The sequence below is a fragment of the Lagenorhynchus albirostris genome, chromosome 15, assembly GCF_949774975.1.
Source record: "Lagenorhynchus albirostris chromosome 15, mLagAlb1.1, whole genome shotgun sequence".
Classification (NCBI taxonomy): domain Eukaryota; kingdom Metazoa; phylum Chordata; class Mammalia; order Artiodactyla; family Delphinidae; genus Lagenorhynchus; species Lagenorhynchus albirostris.
Window position 1 is genome coordinate 80,850,685 of NC_083109.1, and position 17,421 is coordinate 80,868,105.

General features: G+C 56.5%; 1 protein-coding gene across 1 annotated transcript in view; it reads right to left on the reverse strand.

Annotated features, from left to right (window-relative positions):
- The window catches only part of ZAN (zonadhesin), a 32,058-nt gene that overhangs the window by 126 nt on the left and 14,511 nt on the right, over positions 1–17,421 (reverse strand). The window contains exons 20-46 of the mRNA XM_060124055.1: positions 17,311–17,418; positions 17,019–17,188; positions 15,966–16,168; positions 14,634–14,775; positions 14,093–14,340; positions 13,705–13,885; positions 13,326–13,437; positions 12,920–13,014; positions 12,448–12,624; positions 11,103–11,311; positions 10,693–10,837; positions 10,139–10,383; positions 9,887–10,051; positions 9,620–9,744; positions 8,980–9,275; positions 5,978–6,189; positions 5,324–5,465; positions 4,738–4,985; positions 4,110–4,239; positions 3,742–3,916; positions 3,261–3,434; positions 2,860–2,999; positions 2,218–2,417; positions 1,981–2,119; positions 1,329–1,469; positions 190–289; positions 49–86 (exon numbers count right to left, since the gene is read on the reverse strand). Coding sequence (XP_059980038.1) covers positions 49–86; positions 190–289; positions 1,329–1,469; positions 1,981–2,119; positions 2,218–2,417; positions 2,860–2,999; positions 3,261–3,434; positions 3,742–3,916; positions 4,110–4,239; positions 4,738–4,985; positions 5,324–5,465; positions 5,978–6,189; positions 8,980–9,275; positions 9,620–9,744; positions 9,887–10,051; positions 10,139–10,383; positions 10,693–10,837; positions 11,103–11,311; positions 12,448–12,624; positions 12,920–13,014; positions 13,326–13,437; positions 13,705–13,885; positions 14,093–14,340; positions 14,634–14,775; positions 15,966–16,168; positions 17,019–17,188; positions 17,311–17,418 — 4,460 coding nt within the window. The remainder of the gene's footprint in view (positions 1–48; positions 87–189; positions 290–1,328; positions 1,470–1,980; positions 2,120–2,217; positions 2,418–2,859; positions 3,000–3,260; positions 3,435–3,741; positions 3,917–4,109; positions 4,240–4,737; positions 4,986–5,323; positions 5,466–5,977; positions 6,190–8,979; positions 9,276–9,619; positions 9,745–9,886; positions 10,052–10,138; positions 10,384–10,692; positions 10,838–11,102; positions 11,312–12,447; positions 12,625–12,919; positions 13,015–13,325; positions 13,438–13,704; positions 13,886–14,092; positions 14,341–14,633; positions 14,776–15,965; positions 16,169–17,018; positions 17,189–17,310; positions 17,419–17,421) is intronic.

Sequence of the window (17,421 nt, forward strand, 5' to 3'; positions counted from 1 at the left end):
CTTCCCGGAGCCAAAGCTGTGGACGGTGGGGCTGGTGCTCACCGGTACCTGGCAGCTCGTCTCCGGTCTGGCTCTGCATTTTCTCCCTAGAGGGCGCGGGGAACAGACACCAGCTTGAAGGTCGGCGCCCGCTCCCCGTGTTTGCTCCCCTACCAGCCGCCCTTCCTCTTCCCCTTTCCTGAAACTCACCCCCTCCTCTTCCTGGAAATGCATTCTCTGGTCACTGCTGACACTATGACCAGCACAGTCACCAGCAATCCCAACAGGATGACCGCAAAGTTGGAGGCTTCTGGGACATGGGGAAGAGAAATAGGGATGTGGGATAGGAAGGGGTGGCAGAGACACTCCCTTTCCGTCCTCGGCTGCCACCCTGGAGGGATTGCATCCCCTACATCCCTGGTGGCTGTTTCTCCCTCAAGGAGGCTGCTGCTCCCAGGGGTTTCAAGGCCTTGGTGCTGCCCTCCTGCTTCTGGACACACAACTCCCATGAACCTTCTAAGGGGATGTTTATCCAGTTGGTCCCCTAGAGTCCAGGGTATTATGTCAGTCCGTGCTTCTCAAAGAGTAGCCCAGGCATCACTTCCATCGGTCACCTGGGAGCTTGCGAAAAATGCAGATCTCTGGGGCCCCCTCCAGACCTACTGAATCCAAATCTCTGGGGATGAGTCCCGGAATGAACAAGGTAAACAAGACAGCCCTGCTCCACCCCGATCTTAGGCACGAGGATAAAGTTGGAGAACCGCTGGCCCAGAGCTCACAGGAATTACAGTTTGGGATGGAGAATACCAATAAAAGGTACTGGAGGCTCAGAGGGACACAAGGGAGGGGAATAACAGCAGGGTGAGGCATACAGAGCTCAGAAGTGGGGAGCTCAGGATCAGACAGAAGATTCCAGAGTGTGTGGGTAGGAGATGGGCAAAGGGACTCTGAGATCCTTGAAGGACACTGACCCGGCTAATCTGTAGGGATCATATTATAATATTATTACATTTCATATAGTAATATACCACATTGATACTATACTATCTATTATACATCTATAATAGATATTATAGGGTAATACTATATTATATGGGATAATTCTGCGGCCATTGTTTGTGGGGAAGGGGCTGTGAGGATACAGGCTGGGATGAAGGATACAGGCTGGGATACAGGCTGTGAGGATACAGGCTGGGATGAAGGATACAGGCTGGGATACAGGCTGTGAGGATACAGGCTGGGATGAAGGATACAGGCTGGGATATACAGGCTGTGAGGATACAGCCTGGGATGAAGGATACGGGCTGGGATACAGGCTGTGAGGATACAGGCTGGGATGAAGTTCTTGCCTGGCTTTTTTGGGGGTGGCACACCCCGAGGCTCCGTGCAGAGGTGTCCCCCGTAACCAAGCTCACACTCACAGGTGAAGTGGGTTCCCTGCTCCTGGCAGCGACCATCATTCTGACAGGGGTTCTGTAGGCACGGGCTGTCTGCAAGGATGGAAGGGGTTGGGAGGGGGGTTCTGAGAGGGGCTTCTCCACAGCCAGGGAGAGGGGCCTGGGGGCTGGGACGCCAGGGAAGAAAGCAGCAGCTGACAGAGACTCGCCAGGGTCCGCTGGCCGGGTTTCCAGTCCTGGCTCTACACTCCCCGAGCTCTGGGGAAACTGCTCACCCTCTCTGAACTCCATTTTCTTTACCTATAAAGTGGGGATGGTGTGCTTGCCCCCAGGTGGTGAGTAAGGACTAAAGGAGATCCCGGGAAGCTAACGCTGGGCAAAGGGCCCAGCACAGTGCCCGGCAGAGAGCAGAGGCTCAGAGAAGGCAGGGCCTGTGCCTTTGCCCCTCCCGAAGAAGACAGAGTGGGATCGCATGGCACGAACTTCCTGACACTGATGAGATGGAGTCCCAGGCACAGGACTGGGAGGGATGCTCCTCGGTCCAGCGACACCTCCACCCTCACCCCCACCCCCAGCCCGCTGTCAAGGGCCGGTCCAGGCTCACCTCGGAAGCAGCCACGAGTGAGGTTCCCCAGGGTGCAGATCTCCCCAGGGCTGCAGCTGAGGGGCTCACACAGCAGGACCCCCGAGCTAGCACAGGTGCAGCGCTGGGAGCAATCCTCGGCCACGAAGCCGTCACCCTGCTGGAGAGGGAGAAGGGGCGGGAGGTGGGGTTCTGGTTCACCTCCAGAGTCTGGCTCTCCTTGTCTGCTCTCGCGAGGCCTCCCACTTCCAGCCGGACCTGGTAGTAGATGCCATTGTTGGTGCAGCCGCAGTGGGCCAGGGGGAGGCTCTGCGCCCCGCTGTAGATGTAGCCTGGGAGGCTAGCACAGCCCTCCACGCAGGGGCCCTTGCAGTCCCTGGGAGCTGCCAGGGTGGCACAGGAGGCTGGGCAGGGTGTCATGCAGCTCTGATAGACGGTATTGGCTGGACACGGCAAGGCTGAGGGGACGGAGGGACAGAGTCATAGTCAGAAGGTGGCTGCGCTGGGGCTGGCCCCCCACGTGTGGGCAACGAGGTCACCCAACAGAGCACAGAGCTTGGTAGAGGCAGGGGAGCCAGAAGAGTGGACCAGCTTTACGTGTCTTTTTGTCTGTGACACCAGCGCATGAGGTGGAGCGAGGATGGGCACCGGCGAGAAGGAGCAGGACGGGGTGACGGGGTGACAGGCTGACGGGGTGATGGGGCTGAGGCTTCGGGTGACGGCACAGAAGGAGTTAGTTCGGGAGGGCGTTGACAAGGGGAAAGTTCAGGGCTGGGGGAAGCGAGGCAGGAAGCCAAGGTGCGGGTACCGGTGGGGGCTCAGAGCGGAGCAGAGGGCGGAAATGGCCGGGGGCAGGGGAGGAGGCCAGGAGCCCGCTGCTGGGGAAGGTCAGGGCCTCACCGCAGTGGGTGTGGTTCCGCCAGCTGACCGGGTTGGCGCCCGCCTCCTGGCAGATGATGGCGTACCCGCTGAGGACCTGGCAACGCCGCTCGTCCTGCTCTTTGGGGTCCCGGGCGGCACACAGATCAGACACACAGTGCCTGGGGGGATGGCAGGGACAGTTGGGTGCTGTCAGAGAGGGGGAGGCAAGGAGACCCGGCCCCACAGAAGAGGCCCCGGAAGCCCCACCAGGCAGTGTGCGTGTGTGCGTGTGCGTGTGTGTGTGTGTGTGTGTGTGCGTGTGTGTGTGAGACAAGTACCAAGGCCACAGAGAGAACTGTGCCCAACAGAGAGCTGATCAGAGAACAGGCCCCAGGACCTGGAGAAAGGCCATTCCCACGTGTCCTGGGTCCCCGACTCACTCCAGGAAGGGTTCCGGGGCCACAGGCTGGTGGCAGGCAGCAAAGGGGCCCTGGGGGTCCACCAGCACGCTACACGCCCGTGTGTGCTCGATGAGCTCCAGCTGCTCCGGGCTGCATTCTGACACATGAAAGCCTGGCGCCTCCTCTTCTTTCACTTCCTCCTCTTGTACCTCCCTGGGGCAGAGATAGTGAAGGGCCAGGTGAGGCCCACCATGGCTGTGAACTTAGGAAGAACTGGGGGGGGAGGGGAGGGGAGGGCTCGGGCACAGACCAGGATCCACAGGGCAGGTGCCCCACAGTCAGTGGGAGGGGAAAGAAACGATGGGATTAGGAGAATCAAGCCAGTCTGAGCCCTTGACCTCGGGGTTCCTCCTCTGCTGAGGATACGGGGGTGAGCAGGGTGTAAACAGATACTACGGTGTCGCTCATCGCCCCTCCAGCCCAGGCTGGGCCTCCCTGCTCAGAGCCCCAGGCCTTTCACCTTGAGAAGCGGGGGAGGCCTCCCTTGGTCTTCTTCACCTCCCAACTGTTGCCAAAGACAAGGAGGTTCTGGGTGAGGGCACCGTCGGGCAGCATAAAATCATTCCTCTTGTTCTGGTCGTAGTTGCCGCACAGGCCACGCACAAGCCTCCGGTACGTGATGGGCAGGGAGATCACTGCAGGAGGAAGGGGTCCCAGCATCGAAACTCCCCACCTCGTCACTTCCCACCCCTCCTGGGTCCTCCCCTGGAGCTCGGGGGCCCCACTCCCAGGCAGAGGTCCTTTCACTATGTTCGGCCCAAGATGTGGTTTTCCCTACCCCCATCCTTGGAATGTCCCTGCAGCCCTCCGGTCCCCACGCTCAGGTACCTGCGTTGTTCTTTCCATTGAAGCTGATGACCAGCTCAAAGTCTGTGATCAGATACAGGCGGTGGCCTCGCATGGTGACCCGCAGCTGGTCGTTGGGCTCGTAGGGGATGGTCACCTTCTGACCGTTGACCTGGAGAAGGCAGACAGGAGCCGCACGGAGGCCTGAATCAAGGTGACCCTCTGCCGCTTTGGCCTCTGTCTCTCTGCACATCTTGGTACCTCTCGGTGCCGTCATTCCGGGGAACAAGATACCGCAGGAAGCTTTGCTACCCCGAGTGGCAAAGGCCTCCCTGAGGTCTGCTCCTGTTGCAGCCTCAGCCCCTTCCTTGCAAAGAAACTGGCAGGTGGGTGCCCTGGTACTTCTTCAGCACAGCTCCACCCTCACACTGCATGAGTTTCCCTTCTCTCTCTCCCCTGCCTCTCTCCTACCTTGTGTGTAATCCCACTGCCCTCCTCTGCCCTCCCCGCCACAAGGAGGTGAGTGTGGCACTGATTCTGATTTCCAAAACTAGGCAGCCTCTGCTGGGACCTTCCCAGGGAACACAGAGTCCTGGCTTCACCTGCTCCAGGTGGCCTCCCATGGCCCAACCTGCCTCCCCAGACCCTCCCGGCCTGGCCTGGCTCTTACTACAAGTCCCAGTTCCGTCTGGAGCTGGACTGTGTAGCCGTAGACCGTCACGATGATTTCGTGCAGGAAGATGGGGTTGAAGGACGGATACACCTTGTTGCGGCCCTCCACGACCAAGGGCTCCACCCCATCAGGGAGCACGTCCAAGGTCTTGATCAGAAAGTAGGTCATGCGGCCCTGGAAGCGGTAGCTGAGGCCATCAAATGTGCGGTAACTGGGGTCCCCATAAATTGTGCATTGCTCCGACTCTGAAAAGAAGGGCCAACGCTGAGAAGGCACCCTGAGTGATGTAACTGCCCCAGAGCCCCTCACCTGCCTGGGGCCTCCTGTCACCTTCCCTCTTAGCCCTGGGCTCCCCGTGGACTTGATCGTCCACTTTCTCCCTCTCCCAGCTTGAGAGGATCTCCTTGTCTGGTTCCCTCTTTTTGCCCTGAAGATAGCAGATCCCAGAGAGGATCATGCAGGCGACCAGGGAGCTGGTAAGAGCCTGAGAGCCTAGGCCCACTCCTGCCCGCGCCGGGTCCCTCCCTCTCCAGAGCCCCCAGCCCAGGCCCCTCTGGCTCCACCTCCCCGAGGGCCCCCTTACTCTTGGGTGCGCAGTAGTCTTTGCCGTCCTTGTTGGGCTGGCACTGGGAGCCCGAGGGGCAGGCGAAGGGCCCGCACTGAATGACGCCCGCTCTGCAGGTACACCTCTTGGAGCAGCCTCCGGAGAACCAGGACTTACCCGCCTGCAGACGCCGCAGGAAGAACGGGGAGTGAGAAGCGAAGGGCCAGCTCCCTTTCCTCGACGACTTCAGCCTAAGCCTACAGTCTGATGGCTCACTGGGCACGGGCCAGAGGCAGTCCCGGCGCCATCTGCACCCTTATGGACCTGTAGCGCCCCCTAGAGGCGTTGTGCTGGGTGTGTCTCACACAGGCTGCTCAGGAGGTACTGCTGAACCCATCTTACAGATGAGGAAACTGAGGTCACAGAGGTCCCCTGACTCGTGAGTGGTACCATCAGGATTCAAATCAAAGCCACCCTACCGGCTGCATCCCTGTGGTTTGCATTTCTCAGTCCCCAAACCCAAACCACACACCCTCTAGCCCACCCAGGAGGCCACCCTGCCCCATCACCAGCCTTCACACCCAGGGCCAGCGGTGGAGGCGTGGGTGGCCCAGGCCTAGAGAGGCACGGGAAAGGAGAACATGGCATCCCGAAGGTATGTTACCCCCACCCCTACTTCCTGGCCCCACTCACAGGGAGGGAGTTGCCCTGGGCGTCCCTGCAGCTGCACTGGCTCCTGGGCACACACTGCTGTCCACTGAGCACGTAGCCGGGCTCACAGTCACAGCCCTCCTCGCAGGTGGAGGGCACTCTGGAGCCTTTGCACTGGCCTTCCGGGTCCCAGCAGGAAGGAGGGCAGGAGGGAACGCAGGTGGTGTAGACGCTGTGGGCGGAGCAGTCCAGAGCTGGAGTTGGGGGGGAACATTGACTGAGCGTGGGCTGTGTGCTGGCTCCGAGGACAGAAGAGAGCAAGAACTGGTCCTCCCCGCTCAGCGTGGGAACCCGGGGTCAGCCCGCAGCCGCAGCAGCGCAACCTTGGTGCATCTGGTCAGTAAGCATGTGACTGGCGTGTGTGTGTACGAGGTGTGACAGGAGCACAGGGCAGGGAGGTATCCACTGTGCTGGAGGAGCTAAATAAAGCCCTTTAAGTAGAAGTAGTTGCAAACAAATGGAACTGTTCACAGATGGGAAGATGTCAGTCTTCCCTAAGTGAATTTAATTATTATTTAGTTTTTTGGCCGCGCCACGCGCCATGTGGGATCTTAGTTCCCCGACCAGGGATCGAACTTGTGCCCCCCATGGAAGCGCAGAATCCTAACCACTGGACTGCCAGGGAAGTCCCTCCCTAATTATACATTTAATACGATACCCCCAAAATACACCAACAGGATTTTGTTTTGTTTTTTAATAGGACAAGATGATATTAATGTGGAAATGAGGATCTAAACAAAGCAGAAAAGCTGGGAAAATTCTAAAACAAACCAAAAAAAAAAACTGGGAAAAAAAAAAACCAGCAGTAGGTAGTGTATGTCCTTACCAGAAATCTAAACACTATCTAAACTCTCAATGACCACAACATTGTGCTGCTGGTAAATGAAGATAAATGGAGCAGTGGAAGCGGAGAAAAAGGCCCAGAGAGGGATCCAAATACGTGTGGGAATTTAATATAAATCATGGCATCTGAGTCAGTGGAAAAAGAGAGAATGGTCATTTAATAATACTGGGAAAAAATAAACACAAAGTTGATTCAGTTCTCATCCTACACACCAGGGTAAATCCCCATGGATCAAACATTTAAATATAAAAAAAAAAGAAACAATACAAATACTAGAGCAAAACACAGGCAAATTCTTTTTTAACTTCAGAGTGGGGAAGCCGTTTGTAACTAAGGCTCAAACTGCAGAAGCCATAAAACAAAGATTATTATATTTGACCTCACAAATACATATATATATATATATATATATATTTTTTTTTTTTTTTCCTATGTGGTAAAAAAGAGTGAAAGATGAAAAAAAGAGACCTGGACAAAATTTTTGTAACTCATGGCACTAATGAAGGGCTACTCTCTGCAGCAGACAAAGGACATCTATAAAACATTTCAACAAAGACCAACAAACCAGTGGAAAAAATGGTGAATGGGTACGAAGAAATCACAGAAAGGGAAATCCACATTGCTCCCGAACATAGGAAAGAATGCACAACTTCACTCATAATAGGAAAAATACAAATTAAGGCTCTTTTTATCTTTCACATATCAGATAGGCAAAAATCCAAAAGCACGATAATGCTGTGTGTTGGCCAGTCTGTGGGGAAATGGGCACTCTCGTATGTTGCTGGTGGGAATGTAAATTCCTCAACCCCTATGGAAGGCCATTTGGCAACATCTCTCAAAAGCACAAATCCACACAATCCTTGATCCAACAATTCCAGGTCTACAAATTTATCCCACAGATAAGAGACACACACGTAGAGAATTGTATCTGCATGAGGTTATCCTTGCAGCACTGTTTGCAATAGCAAAAGACTGGAAACAACTAGAAAGTCCATCGCTAGAAGACTAGTTAAATAAATTATGATAAATGAATTATGACGCAGCTGCAAAAGAGAGTGAGGATACTCTTTACATATCTGACGGGGAAGGACCGCCAAGCTAGTTTGTCAAGTGAAAAAAAATAAAGTGCAAACTACTGTGTCCCGTCTGCTGTTTGTAAGAAAATACAGAAAATAAATTTGCATTTGTCTGTATGTGCAGAAATAGAAGATTTTTGGAAAAATACTCAGACGCTGAAAAGAGCAGGCTGGGACCAGGGCCCCTGGGGTCAGGCGAGAGGGAGACTTTTCACTGGGGACCTTTTAATACTTTCAAAGTTTTTGAACCATAGGAATGCATCACATAGGAAAAACACCGTAATCACTGTTTTAAAATTTAAAATGTTCTTGGGGACTTCCCTGGTGGTGCAGTGGGTAAGACTCTGCGCTCCCAAAGCAGGGGGCCCAGGGTTCGATCCCTGGTCAGGGAACTAGAACCCACACGCATGCCGCAACTAAGACCCGGCGCAGCCTAAATAAATAAATAAAAATAAAAGGTTCCGGAATTAGATAGTGGTGCTGGTTGTACAACTTTGTGAAGATCCTGAAAATCAGTAAACTGTATCCTTTTAAAGGGTAGAAGAATATGGTATGTGAATAATAATTTTTTAAAAAATTTTTTAAAGGAAAGAGCTAGAGGAGGATGCCTCAGAGTCTGCCAGGAGGGGAGAAGAAAGAACCTTTCGGGTGCAGGGCATGGTATGTATAAAGGCAGGGAGGGGTGTGGGAAAGCGAGGCCTGTGTGGAGAATGGGATGGTTTGATGCAGGTGATGCTGGCGCACAGGAAAGGGGCGTGGGGGAGGGGCACAGCTTGCAGGATCTCTCAGACATCTCAGAGAGGAGCTTGGACTTGCAGGCAACAGCCGTGCAGGGGCCTAACACGATCACATTTCTTTTGGAAAGGAGCTGCTGACAAGCAGCCCGTGCGGTCCTGGTGAGTGGGGCACTAGCTAAGAGCTTGCCGTAAATGGTCCACATCAGAGAAAATGAGGTCAGAAATAGGTCGGGAACAACTGAAATGGAGAATGGGGGAGCTTTCGGAGATACACAGACGGAAAGAGGGTTTGGGAGCAGTTTGGGGGCGGCCCGAGGACACACTCACGGCAGAAGCTGCTGTTTCTCCAGATCGGAGGCTTGATCCCCTGGGCCTGGCAGGCGGCCCCGAAGGCTTGTAGAGACTGGCAGAGAGCATGGTTGAGGCCTCCAGACTCACAGAGGCTGTGGGTACATCTGAGCAGGAAGGGACTGGGAATCACGCGGGTGGCACACTTCGCCCAGGCTGGAGCCCGGAAAGCCGCCTGGCATTGCTCCCGGGCTCTTGCCAGGTCAGCTGCCCGGCAGTTCGTGTTTGGCTTCTCCTGAGGTTCTGCTTCAGTCTTCTTGTCATCTTCTTGGCAACTGGGAAGGGAAAGGGCGTCATCATAGGGACAGCCACTGCCTCATCTATGGTAATGACTTGGCGCTCCCAAACCACACCCTGAAGACGCCTCCTGTCTTCACCGGGAAGCTGGCCTGAGCTCTGGCCAGCCTTCCATGTGGCCTCGGTCTCCTCCCACGTTTCGAAGCCAAGACAGGAAGACTTTCTCGTTTCCCCATATAGGTTCCTGGGACCCAGATGCCATTGCCTGTCAAGTTACACGCACAAAGGACCACTCTGGTCTTCCCATCCCAGGTGGGCCATACGGTCTAGAATCCCAACTCATGTTCCTATGCAAAGGCAGAGGTTCTTCGGGGACAATTACTTTGGGTCGATCTCCTCGTCTTGCCAACTGTCCACATACATGACGTCATCCAGGGCTAGTTCGTCATTAGGCATCAATAGTTCGTCTTCTTCCTCGCCGTTGAAGTTCCCGCACATGCCGCAGGTCTGTGTGGGCAGAGGGGATCCAGGGATCTTCAGTGCCAGGGATGGCAGAGGGCATTTTTTGTCGGCATCCCCTTTAAGAGAAAGGCGCCCCCCTCCCTGCAGGCTGACTCCCCCTACGAAGAGACCCAGGTGTTTTCCTCACCTTTTCATAATAGGCTTTGGGGATTTCGACCTCTAGGAAACCATTGCCGTCAAACTTGACTTGCACCCCAATGTTGATGGTGAGCACGGTGTAGCCGTCCCTGGAAATGACTTTGACTCCCCGGATCTGGGTGGTCGCCGGGAGGGTGACCCGTGTGCCATTGATCTACAGAGGAGGGCAGGACCCGTGAGCAGGAAGAAGGACCAGAGCCCCGTCCCCAGAGCCCATGTCCTCCCCGCCGGCCTCGCTCACCAGCACTTGGTCCTTCTTCAGGGTGACCAGGGTATTGAAGATGTCCACGTGGACCTGGCGGAGGTAGAAAGTGTGGGGCTGGTCTTTCCGCTTCCCATTCTTGCCACTGATCTTGAAGAAAGGCAGGTCCACGGTGGAGTGGCATATTTTCACCAAGACGTAAGTGCAGGTGCCCCTGACCGCATGGTAACTGCCATCGAAGCTTGCGTAGTGGGACGCGTTGCGGAGGTGGCACTCTCCCATCCCTGGAGGGCAGACAGGTGGCTGAGGAGTGGTCCAGCCTCTAGCGAGAACAGGCCTTCTCCCCTGCCTCAAGGAAAGGATGGGAGGAGAGGGAGCCTCAGAAGGGAAGGAGACAAAGAAGAGAGTCAAGACACGAGGAGGTGGGGCAGGTGTCATTCGGCCAGGGAGAGACTTCTACTATCCCGTCTAAGTCCACGGCTGCCACGGGGAACCGTGAGTGAACCCCAAGGAGCCCTTCTTGATAGAGGGGGAGTTGGGGAGCGTTGGCCTTGGTGGCTGAAGGTCCTCCTCCACACTCAGTGGAGGCCTACCTGCCGCCCGGCACTGTATCAGCCCATCCCGGGACCCGCACATCTGGCCAGGCTCGCAGGCGGTCTGGAGGCAGGAGATGTTGTTGTGAGCAGAGCAGGTGCAGAGCCTGGAGCAGGTGTTGTCCGTGTACCAGCTCTCCCCGACCTGTGGGGCGCAGGCATCAGTGGAGCCGATAGAAACTTGGAAGCCAGAGGTGGTCGGAGCCGCCCGCACCCCAGGGCCCGCATGAGGCTCGCTGCCCTTGGCTGCCTGCCTCCATCGCTAGCCTTCCTCAGGCTCTTGGCTTCTGGATTTGCCCCTCAGCCCCCAGCACTGGCCCACCCTGCCCCTTTTCAGGCTCTGAGCCCTCTGGCCCCCAAACTCGGGGAGCTGGGAAGGGCAGGGCACCCCCTGTGGTCTGGCCTCTCACCGGGTGGTAGGAGCCCCTCTGGCTGGTACAACCACACTGGCTGAGGGGCACACAGGAGGTCCCACTCAGGATGTGGCCTTTCTGGCACTCGCAGCCCTCGGCACAGGGCAGCGAGGACGGGCAGTATGATGGAGCGCTCAGGCTGAGGCAGGTGGCCGGGCAGGGCTTGGCACAGGTGCTGTAGCTGCTGCCCAGTGGGCAGTTCAGAGCTAAGAAGAAATCGGTGTTTAGGAAGGAAGAGTGATTTCCAGCTCTCTGACCTTGGGGCATCAAGAGTTCCTGGGAGGGACTTCCCTGGTGGTCCAGTGGTTAAGACTTGGTCTTCCACTGCAGGAGGTACGGGCTTCATCCCTGGTTGGGGAGCTAAGATCCCACATGCCTCGAGTCCAAAAAAATCAAAAACATAAAACAGAAACAATACTGTAACAAATTCAATAAAGACTTTAAAAATGGTCCATATCAAAAAAATCTTAAAAAAAAAAAGAGTTCCTGGGAACGTCCATCAGACGAATGGATAAACAAAATGGGGTCCAATCAGACAACGGAATATGGTTCAGCCTTAAAAAGAAGGACATTCTGGTACTCGCTACGACATGGTGAACCCTGGGAATATAACGCTAAGTGAAATAAGCGAGTCACAAAGAGATGAATACCGTGTGATTCCACTTAGACGAGGTCCCTAGAGTCTTCGAATTCACAAAGACAGAGAGTAGATGGTGGTTGCCAGGGGCTGGGGGAGGGGACGGGGACTCACAGTGTTTAATGCGGACAGAGTTTCAGTTTGGGAAGATGAAAAAGTTCTGGGGGCGATGGTGGTGACGGTCGCACAATGAGGTGAGTGCGCTCAATGCCGCTGGACACTTAAAAATGGTCACAATGGTCATTTTTATGTTCTGTATGTTTTACTACAATTAAAAAAAAAAAGCGTTTCTGGGAAAGAAGAAAGGTCACAGAGCTGGCCCAGGGAAGAAGGGAAGGAGGCAGTAACCAAATGAGATCAGAACTTTTTTTGGGGCCACGCCCCATGGCATGTGGGATCTGAACCAGGGATCGAAACGGTGGCCCCCTGTGGCGGACGCGCGGAGTCCTAACCACTGGACCGCCAGGGAATCCCTGGGAGATCAGAACTTTTTGGTGAAGTGAGAATCGGAGGGAGGCTCCCAGAAGAAGGAGACAAGTAGAGGATGGGGGCTGGGCTCCGAGAGACCGGGGAGACGGGAACAGAGGAGGGTCCCACGTGGGGCCTGGGGGCCGGGCTGCGAAGGGAAGAGTGAAGGAGCAGAGTTTAGGGAGAGGAAGAGAGGGCAGGGCTCTCGGGACTCCCCCTAGCTGTCAGGTCACTCACGGCAGAAGGTGGTGTTCCGCCAGGCGAGGGCCTGGCCTGCACGGGCGCACAGGGACGCGTAGGCCTGCAGGGAGCGGCACAGGGTCGAGGTGTCGCCCTTGGTCCCACACTGGCCGTACACGCAACTGGTGAAGCTGGAGTGCGGGGCCACTACCCCGTGGCACTGGGAGAAGGGTCCTGGATGAAACGTAGGTGAGACTAAGCTTGGGGAGGGAGCAGAACCACGCGGCTGCTCTGGGGCAAATTCAACATCCATTTCCATCAGAACCCGTAATTATTGAGAACCTACTGCCTGAGATGCAAAAAACGCCACAGATCGTCAGCGTTCCCAGGTGACCACTGCCTCTGCATTCCCTCTGCCTGCCTCTTGAGGGCCACTACTTCCTGTCTCACCCTTCCTCCCTCCCTGCTCAGTGCCCCTCCTCTGTCTCCTGCCCCCGGGGAGCAAAAAGGGGCCCCCTGCGTGGCTTACCCTGAGGGTTCATTAAGATATCACAGTTCTTATTCCAGGCCTCCGTCACTTTCTTCCTCAGGCACCTGGGGGGCCCGCCACCCGCAGCAAAGCAGCTGACAGAGGAGGAGGGGAAAGGACAGGAGTTTCGGATTGGAGGAAGCTTTCCAAAAGCCAGAGCAAAAGTGGAGAGGGAAACCGGGAGGGGAGTAAGGACGGGAGAGGAGAACAGTGATGGCCTCAAGTAGTAAGGTCAGCAGATGCAGCAGGAAAGCACAAGGTTAGATCTCAGGGTGGACTTCCCAAGAGACAGATCAGTCATCAGCTCCAGGAAAGACTGGGGATGCACAGGGAACACCTCCAGGCTGCCCGCCAAGCCTGCGCCCCTGGTCCGGCTCCGCGCCCCCCCGCCCCCGTTCCGGCTCACCCAGGTTCAGACAACTCATTTAGCTTCCAGGAGGCCCCCAGCTTCACGGAGCTGACCGCAGGCCTTTTATCAGGCTGCAGATTGTCATCTAGGCTGTTGTTGTTGAAGTTCCCTGCAGGACGGAACAGTCAGCAGAGGCCTTGAACTCAGCCCCGGGACCAAGAAGCATCCCTCCCTCTTCATGCAACCAACCAAGATGAGCCCTTTCTCTTCCTTCATCTTCGGCTTCCCTTCATGCCTACCCTAGCGCACGACACCTTCAACCAAGTAAGAGGTCGACAAGCACCAAGGACGCCTAATCAGATGTGTGGATGAGCAGGACCGGGACAGGCTCCAGCCCATGACCCCGGCCTCACCTGCTGGTGCCCTAGGAACTCACCGCACATCCCGCAGAGCCGGCCAGCGTAGGAGGAGGGCACGGTCACTTCCACCAGGTGGTTCCCATCATAGCGAACTTGAAGCCCGAAGTCCGTGTAGAGGAGGATAAAGGAACCACTGGACCTCACGTTCACCCGGCCTTGTGCAGGCCACACGGGCAGGGCCACCCGGCGACCATCCAGCTACAGAGGCAGGGAGGACACTGTAGGGAAAGGCGCCTGGGACAAGGACAACAACGAGGCCAAGACCAGGGAGCAGGAGGGGGTGGCGGGGGTGTCTCAGAAACTGGGGCTGCGTCTGCCAGACAGGGCCTGCAGGCAAGGAGACGCGGAGAAGAGATGCAGCGTGGGCTGGGGGTGGGGCCGGGGAGGCCGGGCGCAGGCACGCACCATGACCTTGCGGCCTTTGATCATGGAGATTCTGAGGTTGAAGACCTGCACTTGGACGGTTTTGACATAGGAGGCCTCCAAGTTTCCGCCGCGGAACTCGTTGGTGGCACTCACGACGAAGTAATTTTCTGGGGACCTCAACCAACAAGGCTGGGTCAGGGTGTAGGTGCAGGTGCCCATGAAGTGGTGCAGGGCTCCGTCGAATGTCAGGTAATGGGGGTCCCCCGAGACAGTGCAGGTAGCGGACCCTGGGCAGGAGGAGATGGCGTTCAGAGAGGCACTGACCCTGAGCTGCCATCTTGGCGAGTCCACATTGGAATGGTACCCACGGCTCAACGGGGTGGTTGGTGTGACTTGGAGAGGTCAAGGTCAGGGACCGCCCCAGCCTCACTCTCTGGGTCCTTGAAGACGCGGCTTTGGCTCTGGGCAATTGCCTTCCAGCCCCCCGGTTATGCTCCAGCTCTCTGCGTTAGGACAGGACCATGCCTTTGCTCGAGGCCACATGGGCAGCCCCCATGAGCACCTTCTTTTGACTGCTCACCTTGAGCGTGGCAGCCATAGATGCCATCCTGCCGACCACACACCTCCTGGGCCTGGCACCTCCACTGCTCACAGCGAGTTCTGTTGCTGCCTTCGCAGATGCAGAGCTGTCTGCAGCCTGGCTTGAACCACCGCTCCCCTACCTGGCGGACGGACCAAAGGAAGGGAAATAAGTTATCCCCTGATCGATTAGCACTGCTATTCAGATCACCGGCCTGCTCACCAGGAAGGCATTCGTGTCATCCCAAAGCTCCAGGCTTGGTTGCAAAACCCTGGCATCCGCTCACTCGTTCAGTCATTCCACTGTTTGTTTGTTCACTAGTTCAACAGACAGTTATCATCTGCCTTGTGCCAGGCGTCAGGGATTCAGTAATGAGCTGGATGGATGAGGTCCCTGCCCTAACAGAACTCACAGTCCAGAGAGGGCAGTCAACATGTAAACAGATAGATCACGTGGTCCAACACACTCTGCACCCAAAGACGATAATCAGGGCACCCAGGGAGAGTTTCGTGCCATTGACACAGGCGATCGGCACTCGCCATGAGAGCTTAGAGATGCTTCTCAGGAGGCCTTCGAGGAAGAAGCAGCATTTCAACAGGGCCTCAAAGGAGGTGAGAGTGGCTAACAGGCATAGTGCCTGGGAGGCAGAGCAGCGGGGAAGGGCTGAAAAGAAGGTGAAACTGAGAGAGCAAAGCGCAGACGAGGAGAGTTCCGTGGGCCAGCCTGGAATGCGGCACCGAGCAGGGAGAGCCCAGGGGACACCAGGTGGGAGGGGGCTGGGATGGACATCAGTGTCACCCCAGGCCTCGGGTGAGGGACAGGCAAAGGAAGAGAGAGAGAAGTTTCAAGGATGAGAGTCTAGCTCCAAGTGCTGCCTCTGAGAAGATGGTGAAGACGGGGCCCAGGTAGCAGCTGAAATCCTTCAGCAGAGAAAGGGACCCTCAGTAGGAAAGAAAGAGTACAGGTGAGATGCAGACATGCCTGGGCCTTCAGAGGATGAGAAACTGGGAAAGTGACTCAGGGATGTGATGGGCAGGGAAGATAGGAGGGGAGAGAACTAGGGGTCCCAGGCTCTGCTGGGCAGCGTGGGAAATAACTGTGCTATGACTCCATCCCGGTCTGCAGGGATGAAAAGTACTAGAACTGAAGAAAGAAAAAGGGAAATTAGACCTAAGCCCGAAGTTCCTTAATCCCAGCCCGCCCCCCCGCCCCTCCCCCCTCCCCCCTCCCCCTGCTTTTTCTCTCCCGCCCATGAGCTGGCCGTAGACTTCAGAGCTGGGATGAGTGCCTTCTGGCTGCAGGGCTGAGAGAGTCCCAGCCCCAGCGGCTCACCTTGAAGTAGCCGGCCGTGGGGTCAAGGCAGCCACATTCGGACCTGGGGACGCACTGGAGACCGCTGAGGACGAAGCCCGGGTCGCACTCGCAGCCCTCCACGCAGCGGTTCTGGCAGGCCATGCCCGAGAGCTCGGAATGGCAGGTGTCGGGGCACAGCTTGGCACACAGGGTGTATCGGCTGTTGGGTGGACAGGCCAGCGCTGGCAGAGGGGGGGAGCACAGGTGAGGCGGGATGGGGAAGAGAGGAAAGAGGCAGCTCCCAGCCCAGAGTTCAGAAGGCCGGGGGCTAGAGGCTTCCGCCCCATCTTGAGAAGAAGACAGTGACTGGGAGAAACCACCGAGGAGCTCAGCTTCCACGTCCCGGGCCTGGAAGGGGGCCTGCAGGGAACCGCCAAGAGGCAGGACCACGGGAGCAGACTGACCCAGAAGCCTCAGCGGCACTGCTGTGGAGGGTGGAGGGGAGCAGAGGGAACCCATGTGGTCCCACCAAGGCCCCAAAGCAGGCTCCCCAGAGGGCTGGGCCACGCCCAGGAGCTGTGGGGCTGTCACGACGCGCCATCCCACCCACCAGTCTGCACTGTACCCACGTTTTGTGTATTCTACGTGTGCATCCCTCGACCCGGGTGTGCATTCACACACATGTGCATTGCTCTGCATACCCGTACCTTCAGGTAGCTGGGAAAGCTTTCTTTCTTTTTTTTTTTCTTCCCCCCAAAGAGCTTTAATTAAGACTTTAATAGAACAAAAAGAGGTCAAAGTGTCGTCAGGGCCCAAATCAGAGGTAACAAAACCAAGCTGGATGCAGGCTGAAAGTGTTGCCTGGAAAATCCACAGCTGGGAGCAAACCCTGGGAAGGCTTTCTGAGTTTGCAGGTGACCGTGTGATTTTCTCAGTGCATGTTTCTGACTCTGCAGATTTCCCTGTCCTAGCGTGGAGGCAAAGGGGTTCCACCAGGGCGCCGCCCAGCCTGTGCCACCACTCTCAGATGCCGCCGGCCCCCCACTGCGTTTGCGTCTGAAAGAAGGGGCCCTTCATCTTGGTACAACTCACGGCAGAACTGGGGTCCTCTCCAGGGCTTCACCACGTAGCCGGCATCCTGGCAGGTCTCGGTCAAGGCTGACATGTGGGCACACAGCATCTGCTGCAGCCCCTGGAAATTACACATGTCAAACACGCAGTTGTCGAAGAAGGAAGAGGCCCTGAGGTGAGGCAGGCAGGCCCTGAGGAGAGAGGCCAGGTCAGAAGGAATGAGGGGGCAGAACTTCCCGCCTCCTGCCACGGAGGACCTGGTCCCCCCGCCATGGCCCTTCCTGTCCCCCCACCCCGGGGCCCCCGCACATACTCAAAAGCTCCGTGAGCGACCGTGAGCCGTCCACAGAACTCTGGCCCTGACACAGTGTTCTGCAAGGCAGTGTCGCAAGATGGGGGAGATGCCCGGTTCTCCTGGCACCTG